Genomic DNA, 12,342 nt, shown 5'->3' on the forward strand with positions numbered 1-12,342 from the left:
GGCTTTGACGGGCTACTTTCGCAGCCTTAACGTCACCAAAATTTAGGGTACGCACGAAAACTGAAAGATGAAGAAGAAGAACTTGTTTTGATGGAGAAAGGTTATATTCTCCAAATTTCATTTACAGTTCATCTGTATCAAATTTCTTACAAAAAACAAATCAATTTTTATGGCTTCATTCCAGATACTTTGCTGGACCCACAATCCACTAAAATATATTTTAATGTACTATAAATTCGTTAATAAATTTACAATTGCACAAAAAATTAACTACAATTAAATATATCATAAGTAATAAAAGATTGACTTCTATCAAAGAAAGAAAGATCTTACTGGCTCTCCAATTAGTTCAAAAGCATGTGCCAAAATCTTGAACGCTTCTTCAGCGCCAGCTTGTCTGTTTTTATCTGGATGAACTAATATCGCTTGCTTCCTATAATATCGCTTGATCTCCTCATCAGAACAATCTCGTGAAACTCCCAAAATACTAAAAAAGATAAAGGTCATAAAAAGAACCTTGACATACTAACATCTATTATTATATGTAATTATAATTTTTCCTTTTCTGTAATTTTTATTTTCAATGCTGTATGTACAAAAGACTAGATTTGTAAAATAATTCGTCTTCAGTAAAGCGCAAATGACGCAGTAGGCTTTAGACTTTAATAGTTAGTGAAGGGGCAGCACCGAAACTCTTGTTTATAGTAATTTTTGATCGTTTGAAGCTGGATTTGCATATCTAAGTTTTACTCGTTTTGAAATTTATCTATTCATTTATATTAGTACCTGTTGCATGTTAGTTTGCTATGATTGTTTTTTTTTTATTACTGTTCATTTTGGGTTTCATTTAATTCTTTAATAATAACTCCTGATCGTTTTGAGTTTGAATTATCATAGGAATTTATTTTTGCTGATCCTAAGTTTAATATGGCCCATACTTTTCTTTAAAAATCATCTTTTTCGGTTAGTTCTTTGAAATTTATAATCGAAAAAATACAAGCAATCAAAAATTCTTGACAATACTACTTGATCTCCTCATCAGAACAATCTCATGAAACTCCCAAGATGAAAATATAGGGAACATAGAAAAAACCTTGTTGCATTGATATTGCTTGCTTTCTATAATATGGTTTAAACTACTCGACATCAGAACAATCTCGAGAAACTCTCAAGATGCCCGAAAAAATACAAACCATAAAGATTCTTGACGTGTTAACATCACTGACATTCTATAATACCACTTAGTCTCCAGATCAGAGCGATCTCGTGAAATTACCAAGATAATAGAGGAGATAGAAACAATAAAAAAGTCTAACTGGATGCACTAACATGGTTTGCTTTCTATCATATCACTTAATTTCTTCATCAGAACGATCTCGATAAGTCCCAAGACGCTAGAAAAGATAGGGGACATACAATAAAGCCTTGTTGGACTAATATCGATTGCTTCCTATAATATGGCTTAAATTATACATCAGGACGATCTCAATGCATCCTCTAGATACTAGAGAACGATAAAAACAGCCTTTGAAACAAAACGCCAACCTTTCAGGAAGGTAGACAGTGGAATAACTCTCGGCCCGTCTCCTCTATCACAAGAAAGAAACCAACGACGACAAAAATACACACTTCTCAAAACGAGAAAGAAGAAGAAAGAGAGGGAAAGAAGTGATTGGAGATAGGGAGGGAATCGCCAAAAAAATTATAATATTCAAATGACAGCTACTGTAATCTGAAACAACCATCTTCTTGAAAATCTTTATATACATGAATAACGACAGTGAGTCACTTATTAAATCAGACAACTTGCAAGATTGAGGAAGTCGAAGAAGATGAAGCTGACGAATGAGAGGAAGTTAATGCTTTACAATTAATTTCAGTCTCTAATTCTTAAAAAAGGAAAAGATAAACATGTTCCTAGCTCTTGATATACGACAATGGTGATTTTAATCAAGAGTTTCAGTCCATTCAAAAATAATCTTTTGTTGGATTTTTTCCCAACATCTTTCATCCTGGAAAAAACCACATCCCTATACTAAAATAAAAAATCCATCTCAAATCCAGACTATCAAGAAATAAAAAAAGTGTTTTAGTTTAGTTAATATGTTGATAATATATTTAAAAAAAAACATTGGGGAGCCATAAACTCCAAAGGTACTAGCAAAGATACAGGCCATATAAAAGCCCAAACAGGCCAAAAAATTAGGAAATGAGCCTGCACGTTTACGCCTGTATCTCTTTGACCCACAACACAGCTACTCATACAGTAATGCCTACTCGTTTCGAGAATGTCAGTTTATATAATTAGTAACGTCAACAACTCCCAGCCAATTAGTATTGAAAACGTTGCAGGGTATTATACAACGAACGTTTATGGCACCTCCGAACATAATATCTAACACGATAGTATGTTTCTGATAATTACTAGAGAGTGCGAGTGTTTTTTCTCTTTTATGTCCGATGACAATTGAGGATGTCGAGGCTTACAAGATTAAAAAGGATTTAAAAGCACATCAACGCGATTTATGAACAGTAAAAAAATATAAAAAATAAAAGAGGTTAAAACCAAGAAAAAACTCAATCACTTATCCTTTCAATTGAAGCAAAACACAATTTGAGAAACCTTTCGGACCGAAGAAACTCGAAAAAGCAACTGAATCAAACAGAAAATAAAACTATGATATCGTTTTTCTTATGACTCTACAAGCAATATTTCGATTTTACCTTATTTTCTTGGACTTGATTCAAAATTAATCAGAATAAGAGGGGATGAGGGCTGTCAACCGAAAAAAGGTCATGTACAATACAGTTATGAATCAGTTATGAATCAGCTATCAGCCGAGTAACATCGTTTGGCTAGTGCTTTTAACCTAGGTTGATGTGAGATAAAATGAATTGAAATAGCAAAGTAGGTGGATTCTTGTTCTGTGAATGCAAACAAGTTCTTTTTATGTAAGGAGACTGCTAATTAATGATTACGTATAAATGAAAGCCAATTTATTAGCTGAGGGTTCTAATGCGAAGATTTGAGGAGTTCCTGTTGGGCAATTTATGTGTTAGCCGTGCATTAACGGCTTAGCGAACTGCACGACGGTACTTACGTGGATAAATAAGAAGTACTTTTTCCGGTAAGAATATTCTAATTTTTTATTTACTGGTTTGTGATGATGAGGAATAAGCGTAAATGTAAAACAGAGGACCAATTTGGATCGGTTTCGCATGACGAATCTGGGGATTCATCTTCAACGCAAAAGTCAATAAATCGTGCTTCGATCCAGTCATTAGCGGACGATTTCTCGAAAATTCTTGAACGGAGTCTCAAAGTACATTAAAATCAATTGACACGAGATTGGCTAATCTAGAAAATCGAGTAATTTCTGTGGAAAATGCTCAAGCTATCTTACAATCCAATGTTGCTCAAGTTGGTAAAAATTGCGATGCAGTAAATGAAGAAGTAATTTCACTAAAAACGCAAATGAATATTGTATCCACCGAAGCAAAATATTACCGTGAAATGACGTCTTCGTTGTCAGCAAAATTAATGTAAGTGGAATATTTATCTACAGAAAATAACATTATTGTGTGGAATACGGTTTGTGATGATGTAGCCACTGCTAAAAGTTTATTTCAAGAAATATGTACCAGTGGTTTAGAATTAACAAGGGTTCCAGAATTTACAATTGTTACGAATAAAAAAGAGCAAAAGTTTTTCAAAGTGAATGTTAAATCACGCGAGGCGAAGTTAATGATTTTACGTAATGGGAAAAAACTTAAGAATAAGACTATCAGTTCAAATACAGCTATGAATAATGTTTACGTCAGCGATGATGCTCCATTGTGTGTTCGTGAAGCGCGGAAGAGACTTTACGAGACTAAATCTAAATTGAGAAGAAAGAGTATTCCAGCTTGGGTGTCTAATACTGTTCCTCCCTTCATTCAGATTGAGAGAGAAGGTGTTGAAAAAGAGAAATATATGTATAATGAGCCAATTACCAGAGCTACTTGATTGTTGATTCTAGCATTTCATTTTGTTTTGTTTTGATGTTTAGAGTCATTTTTTGCTATTATAAGATGAATTTTGTATTCGTGGTTAGCGGCACTAGCACAAGTGTGTGCCTGATGAAGAAAACCAATTATATTTTTCCTCGATTGCATTATCCTGTATTTTTTAATTTGAGTGAGATTTTTCCCTTTTTATTTTCCATGAGTTTTATTTTTTTGTTATATTGTATGGGCAGTGGGTGCAGCGGCGGGGAGTTTCTTTTGTACGAGACGGTGGAACGTGTTCTACTGTCTTGTATGTAGGGTTCCATGTTGTTGTACTTATTGTTTATGATGAAATGGCAGGGTGGTTTTCGTCGTTATTTATGTTATGTTGTATCTTTTTATTTTGTATTTTATTTATGATAAATTTTATTTTTAATTTATTTTCTCTTTTTTTCAGTTTTTTTTCTTTTGTTATTGATTGCGGCCCTCCTGGATACTGGAGATCACTTGTGGTTGTTGTAAGTAGAGTTAATTTTTCTATGAGTTTCCTTGTTTGCCTCCTAAGCTTCTGTCTTGAAAAAATGAGTTGGATTATGACAATAATAGATTGAAAAAACTTGAGAGAAATTCGTTGAGTTGGGATGTTCTGGGGAGTGGGGTCTTAAATCCGGATTATGATGAAGGAACGATGGAGGATTTTCCAGTGGTTAAATATAAATTTCCAGTTGATATTGAAAATAAATCTACTATGGGTCAGCAAAGTTTGAGCATTTTCCATTTGAATTGTCAAGGTCTTTCTAGTTCATTTAATTTTTTAACCGAACTATGTAAGTTTTCTGAGTTGGATGTGCTTGCATTGAATGAAACTTGGCTTCGTAATCATACAATTAGTCTACTTGAAATTGATAGTTATGACTGTGTGATGCAGAATAGGGAATCACGATTGCATGGTGGATTGGCTTTATATTGCAGGAAGAATATTACAATGAAAATACGGAATGATCTACGTGTAAATAAAGAGATGGTTTTTGAATCAATGGTGGTTGAACTTTGTAAGTCAGGAAAAGTTTTCTTTGTGGTGGTTGTTTATCGACCTCCATCTGGAAATGTGCGGGAATTTAATGATTTGCTGGAGCGGCAAATGGATAAGTTGTCAGGTTTAAATCGCCCATGCTTTGTTTGTGGAGACTTTAATCTTGATCTATTTTCAGTAAATGTAAACCCGAGAGTTCGTGATTTTTTAAATGTTATGTTGGGTTACGGTTTAAGACCGACAGTTAATATATGTAGTCGAGTGACTTTGCGCTCAGAATCACTTTTGGATAATATATTTGTTAATGTGAAGTATGATTTTGCTGATGTTATTTTGAATGATGTTTCTGATTATTTTGGTGTTCTTGTTGTTATTAGAGAGTTTGGTGTCACTACAGCTATGAATATACCACTACAAATTTCTGCATTGAAAATGGATGCTGAGGCTCTTAACATATTCAGAAGAAAATTAAAGAACACTCAATTTGACTTTTTAGAAAGTAGTGATCTGCAAGTGAATGAAAAGTTTTCATTGTAGTATTCAGAAATAACTAAATTACTAAAAGAAAGTTGTACAGTTATTAAAAAGCCAGCGTTTAATGTTACCCCTAGTAAACCCTGGGTTACTAGAGGACTGATGAAGGCCATATCAAATCGAAGACTGCTATATAAATATTCTGTAGTGTATCCTGAGGCGAAAGTGAGATACAATAAATATAATTGTGAACTCAATAACCTATTACGAGAAGCGAGAATTAATTATTATCGAAATGAGTTTAAAAAAGTGCAGGTAATCCCAGGCAAACGTGGAGAGTAATTCACTCTGTTCTCATCCCTTCCAAAAGTTCAAATTTACATGAAAATTTCAACACTGATGCTTAGATTGTACATAATATGTGTGATCATTTTTCTATTGTTGGTAAAAGGATAGCGGACTCTACGAGAAAATTTTTGGAGGTTGGAATATACTACCAGTTTTTACATAAGGAAAGTGATGCATCTGCATATCTGAAAGCAGTAACTGCTAGTGAATTACGTACCACATTGTGGAAAATGAGAAATAATGCTTCGGGTGCTGACTTCCTTTCATTGCGTGTACTTAAGTATGTTTTCTCAGAAATATGCGACCAGGTTTTTGTTCTATTTAATATGTGCCTAAAAGTTGGTGTTTTCCCCGATCTCATTAAAATTGCTAGAGTGGTTCCACTTTTTAAGGGCAGAGAAAAAAATTCGCCGAATGATTATAGGCTTATGTAATTGCTGCCATTTTTACAGAGAGTTTTTGAAAAATTGATTAGTAGCAAGATGGTTGATTTTCTTGAGAATAAAAAGTGTTTCAGTAAAACTCAGTTTGGAGTCCGTAAAACAATGTCGACAGATCCAGCTCTTCTTTTTCTCACGACTTTTGTAAACGATGCTCTGGACCAAGGGTAGAAAGTTGTATCTGTTTTTTTTGGACATTGTGAAAGCCTTTGATGCAGTGGACCATGGAATTTTTCTGGTGAAGCTGAGGAATCGTGGTTTTCGAGGTATTTTTTATCGTCTATTGGAATCTTTTCTCCAGGATAGAAAGCAGTTTGTTCGTGCTAGTGAAATTAAATCGCAAGTTAAAAGTGTTGAATTCGGTGTCCCTCAAGGGTTTGTTCTGGGGCCACTACTGTTTCTTATATATATTGATGACCTGTGAAATGCTATCAATGGACTGTCTTTTGATTTAAAATGTCGTGATACTGGAGCATCAAAATCTATTTTGCCTTATTTTGCTGATGGCACGCATCTAACTGTTGCTGCAAAAACCAGGGAAATGCTTATACAGAATCTTCAGACTGGCATGTTAAACATTGAGAAATGGATGAGGGTTAACAGACTTCAGCCAAACCATGCAAAATCCCATTTTGTAATGTATGGGAGAAGTAGCAATTACTACCCTTGGATTGAAAAAATATAGTTAGGTGAAAATATTCTGCCTCGGGAAGTTTCGACAAAGTATCTAGGGGTGATTGTTGATGAGTGCCTGAACTTCAAAGAACACATTTCATGTGTTAGTGGCAAAGTCGCCAGAAATGTCGGGATGATGAGGAAACTGAAGCACTTTTTTCCGAAAGACATTATGAGATTGCTTTATTTTTCTTTTGGTCACCCATACCTTCTATATGGTTGTCTTGTGTGGTCAAGCACGTTTTTAATTCACCTTCGTCCCCTTAGAAGTTTACAAAATAATGCCCTACGTGTTTTAACTGGAGATAATCATAATATGTCTGTTAGACATAGATATAATCAAGTAAATATATTGCCGATGGCTGGATTATTCCGTTTTTATAATACTCTTTTCATGTTTAAATATACACACGCGTTATTACCTGAGTGTTTTAGGGAAATGTTTACAAGTGGTGTTAATTTTCATAATTACTCGACTAGAACATCAACACTAGTTCGGCGACCTCAGGTTATTACAAAGCAATCCGTTTTTTCCATAAGACATGTTGGCCCTCGGGTATGGGAACCATTAACGCAGGCAATTTCAACAATTGATGAGCTAAATGAATTTCGCAGTAAATTAAAAGGACAGTGTTTGTCTACATGTGAGTTTTAATCCTTGCTGGGCGAATTTTCTCTCAAGGGATTGTGACACTTTTTTTTGGGAGGGCGACGAGGAGGTAGAATAGAATGAATGATTTTTAGTTTTGTGTCTTCGGTATCCAATTAGGTCGTGAAAATATTAGAAATTAATTTATTTCGTTTATTTTTATTTATTTATTTTCTTATTATTATTTTTTGTCCTTTTTTTTTGGGGGGGGGGGTCTAAGGCTGGCTGGTAGTAATTGTGTATGTAGGGTTTTGTAAAGGGTGATGTGTACCCATACAAGTTTAATAAACTTCGGGTTTTGTTGTTAATGTGTTATAATTTTTTTTAATAAAACCTTTTTCTCTCTCTAAAAATACTTACTTAATTATATATTTTTTCTCTAATAATTTTTCCCAGCGGTTTTATTCAGTTCATAATTAATTTTCCAACTGATAGGTCAGTTCCAGTTCAAAAAAATAGGAAACAACATGCTAGTCAACCCACAGGATGAGGATTACCTCAGTCCACTACTATTTCGAGTCCACTACTACTAGTTCGATCCTCAGTCCACTACTATTCCTCCTGTTTGTTTCTCAATTGAGTGTCCTTAACACGTCTTTTGGTCTATATGCAGATGATTTTTACAGAATACTAGAATACGCAACTTTACTACTCACTGTAAAGAAGCAAAGTGTATAGTGGAACCTCGATATAACGAATAGATATGTCTAATTCCCAGATATATCGAAGTTTTCAATCCCCCTTGAAATTCCCCATCTCTACAATGTTAATTTTACCTAGATATTGAAGAAATTATGATAAAAACCTCAATATAACAAAATTTGATGGCCTTTAAACCGGTCAAATCACCTCTATATATCGAAGTTTCGCATGAACACCTCTGTATGGTAAAAAAGGTAAAGAATAGGGCATTCGATTTTACAGTCCCTACCAGCAGTGCTTGATCTCCGTTTCATGGCCCTTCAGCCGGGAAGCACAATCGCGGGTTGAGGGGCCGCCATCCTGAGCTTTCGCATATCCTTCTTGTTAACCTTCCCCCGATTTCTCCAGGTACTCATTAGGAGCTGCATCGACTCTGGCTGAGCTTTGGTTTGAACCAAATAACCTGCAATACCGGGATTTGAACCACTGTCCTCACGGACAAAGCATTTCAGGTCTAGCGTGAAGACCAACCTCTGCATACTGAAGAATATTTTTCTGTGAAGAATATTCATCTGTGAAAAGGTAACTCCATCGACCTTTGTACTGAACGATGACTGGAAGTCCCATTAAGAGGTAGATGAACCACTTTCGAATCTTTTAAACCAGTAGTGTTTAGTTTTTTGTATTTTGGTTAGTGGACTAGTATAACTTAACTAAGTAAAATAAAAAGTATTTACCGTAGGCATACATAGTCTATAAATTTGTCTTAGATCTTACGATAAGACTTTGAAACATAAAACTACAGTAATATTACAACAGTAATATTTTATTTGGGGTAATCCTTATGTTCACAAAGAAAGTTTTTGTTTGTTTTCTATAAAAGGGACTTTTGGTTTTTGCTTGACTCATTGAACTATTGAGTTTGAAGTAATTCACTTGTTCAGAAAGAGGATTTTGTGTTTAATTATAAGTCGTTGAAATTATTTTACTCTAAATGATTATTTTAATTAAAAAATAAATACTGTCTGCTTGTTATGTGTTTGTTTAAGTTCGTGATACCTATAGCAGGTCGTGGAAACTAACAAATTTTGGTTTTCGTCATTTATTGATGCTGTTGTGCACCTCTTGTATTGATGTCAGTCAATAATCACCTTGATATTTTGAAATTTATCGAAATCCTCGATACAACGAATGCCCCCCATCAGATTCGATGCATCGTGGTTCCACTGCATTTATTTTGCAAAAAAAAAAAAAAAAAAAAACAACAAAAAAAAAACAACAAACAAATAAAAATAATAATTAGTAAAAATACCCAGCCATTTTTAGTATTTTGAATATAAAAAAAAAACAAACAAATAAAACAACAAACATTTTTTGAATATGAAAAACAAAAAACAAATAAAACGAATAATTAGCAAAAATAGCAAGGTTTTTTTTAGTATTTTGAATATAATCTGTCAACACTAAGGCTTATGGGAGAGGAAGCTTAAATACTCTATCGAGCAATATAAGTATCTTGTCCTTTCTATGCAAATTACACATACAGGCCTGTCGCAGAACTGAAGGTTTTAAAATAAGCTTATCATTTAGTAACGTTTATTAAATTATAAAATGATAATAGACTATGTAAATAAATTCATTAATAACTTTGTAAAATTATACATTAATAATCAAATTATAATATAAAGGGGAACATAAGTAGGAAATCAGTCACAGCCACGGGAACCAACGAAAAATCACAGTTTTCCCCCAAGGGGCAGGCTTAGGAGCAATCTAGTAAAGAATAAGCTCTAGCCCACAGTAACCAAAAATTTATAAAACGTGCTTTGAAAAAAAAAGAAGAAAAAGTAAGGAAGAATCGTCATTTGAAGCTGGTTCAAGAATTTTAACTATTATTTCGATTAATCTTAATGACAAAAGTTTATTACAAAACCAAATTTATAGAAATTTTGAAAAGAGCCTGAAACACGACAAAACTTTGTCAGATCGAAAGGAAAACTGCACCATTGCAATCTCCATAGCGAAAAAGCCATATAGGACAATTACAATCCCCATCTTGAGCAACGAAGAATGCCATTTTTTAGCGTGTCTCCTTTTTTTATTTTCCACCTTCTTTTTTATTAGTTGCCGCTAGTGGGGCACTGAAACATCCTAGAGAGATATTTCAGGGCTCATTTGAAAAAATAGCTATATCTAGCACCTTTTGTAAGTAATATTACCTATAAGGATCCTTTCCTCTACATGCAAGCAATCTACGCATGGCCTCCTCACCAGTAGATGGCAGTGATATACTGGACGAAATAGCATTCTTCTTGGTCGCGTTATTTCGTCGTGGGAACAGATTTAGGATGCGTATAACATACAAGTCATATACACGCTGGAACCCTTTCTTCAATGCCGCTATTATGACAGTAGTTACAGATCTTCCAATATTGCTAAACCAGCCGGTAAAATTTGACACCCTGAAAAAGCAGCGTCATAAAATTACAGAAGAAAAAGAAGCGCTTTGCTTTTTGTTGTAAATTTTTGTCTTTCAACTGGGGAACAGAAATGTTTCTCACCTCCCTTGTGAGAGCTCTTAGAAAGGCAAGTTTGTAATATTTATATTGGATTGTCACTGTTAATTCTCATTTATCTAGGATCCGTCACCTTAAATAATAGAAAAGAAAGAAAAATAAGTGGGATTTTGGTTTGGGGGGGGGGGCAGCATAAAAAAAAATATCAAAATTGGAGAAATATATGAGAAATGAAAATCATAATAGGAAAAACTTTGATTTCCAATTATATAGGTCTGAAGCCATTCCCCCCTCCCACGCGTAATGACCTGCTTAGGAATAAAGGATTCAACGGGGATTTCAATGAAGAACGGCCTGTTTCTTTTCGGCGGATGGAAGTATTACTAGGGGACTGGGGGAAATAAAATCCTATGTAGTCATGATATAAAAGTGTTTAGTTCCAGGGAGTACCGGCCTAATACCGAATCGAATTGTGGCTTGAAAGTCGAAATTTAAACAGCTTTTACCACAACCGCAATATCTTCCACCTTTGGCAGGAAAGACGGAGTGATATACTCAGCTCCAATGAAATGAATCCCAATTTTGCCCCATCTTTGGTCAGCCACACAAGAGGCCGCATCCATTCAACCCTGTATTTCCAATAACAAGGGCCTGAAGCCGCCCTCCCCGAAGATTCTAGGCGGTTTCATTGAAGTTTTGGCCTGCTTCTTTTGGGACGATTGAGTACTAGTAGCAGTAATCGAATCCTATATCGTCGTGATATGAAAGTAGTTAATTTCAGGGAGTACCAGCCTAATACCGTATCGAATTGTGGCGTGAAAGGTCGAAGTTTAAACAACTTTTGAACCCAACCCCAATTATCTTCCACATTTGCCAGAAAGAACGAAGTGAAATACTCAACTCCAATGAAATGAATCCTACTTTTTCCCCATCTGTGGCCAGCCAAACAAGAAGCCACATCCAGAAGCCGTCTTCCCCGGTGTCAGCAGAGGAAGCAAAAAACTTATTTGCTATCCATGTTGCCTCCTCTGGACCTGACTTTTTTAGGCAACATCCATTCAGAAACCTTCAAGGCAGATATTATGAAGGAATGGTAAGAAGCAAAGTGCAGGCTGGACTGAATGTCATTCAAAAGCGCTGCCGCACCACCAGCAAAATGGCTACAGGATATTTCTACCACCATATTTGCTGACAAGTATGAACTAAGATAATGAATTAATCGAAAGAAAATCGTCTTCAATGCTGCAAAACAGGAAATGCAATATAACTAGGACTTGCAATAACGTACTAGTACAGATATACGGAATGGATATAGTGAAGATGTCTTCATATTTATATATATATATATATATATATATATATATATATATATATATATATATATATATATATATATATATATATATATATATATATATATATATATATATATATATATATATATATATATATATATATATTCAAAGATAATTGATTATTGAAGCAAGTGCGATTCCTAACAACGATATCTACTAAGCTTCAAACGTTTGGTTTTCTTTTTTAAGGTTTTTGAATTGTTATAATCCCTTGTTAAAATAT

The 12,342-nt window shown here is 34.4% G+C and overlaps 1 protein-coding gene across 1 annotated transcript in view; it reads right to left on the reverse strand.

The window, feature by feature from the left end:
• Positions 1 to 221: 221 nt before the first annotated feature.
• The window catches only part of LOC148954198 (uncharacterized), a 68,926-nt gene continuing 56,805 nt past the window's right edge, over positions 222 to 12,342 (reverse strand). The window contains exons 6-7 of the mRNA XM_089086976.1: positions 10,468 to 10,710; positions 222 to 487 (exon numbers count right to left, since the gene is read on the reverse strand). Coding sequence (XP_088943102.1) covers positions 313 to 487; positions 10,468 to 10,710 — 418 coding nt within the window. The 3' untranslated portion in view covers positions 222 to 312. The remainder of the gene's footprint in view (positions 488 to 10,467; positions 10,711 to 12,342) is intronic.

Source organism: Artemia sp. Qi Xiang Cuo, chromosome 3 (assembly GCF_049724085.1).
Source record: "Artemia sp. Qi Xiang Cuo chromosome 3, ASM4972408v1, whole genome shotgun sequence".
In the NCBI taxonomy this organism is placed as follows: Eukaryota; Metazoa; Arthropoda; class Branchiopoda; order Anostraca; family Artemiidae; genus Artemia; species Artemia sp. Qi Xiang Cuo.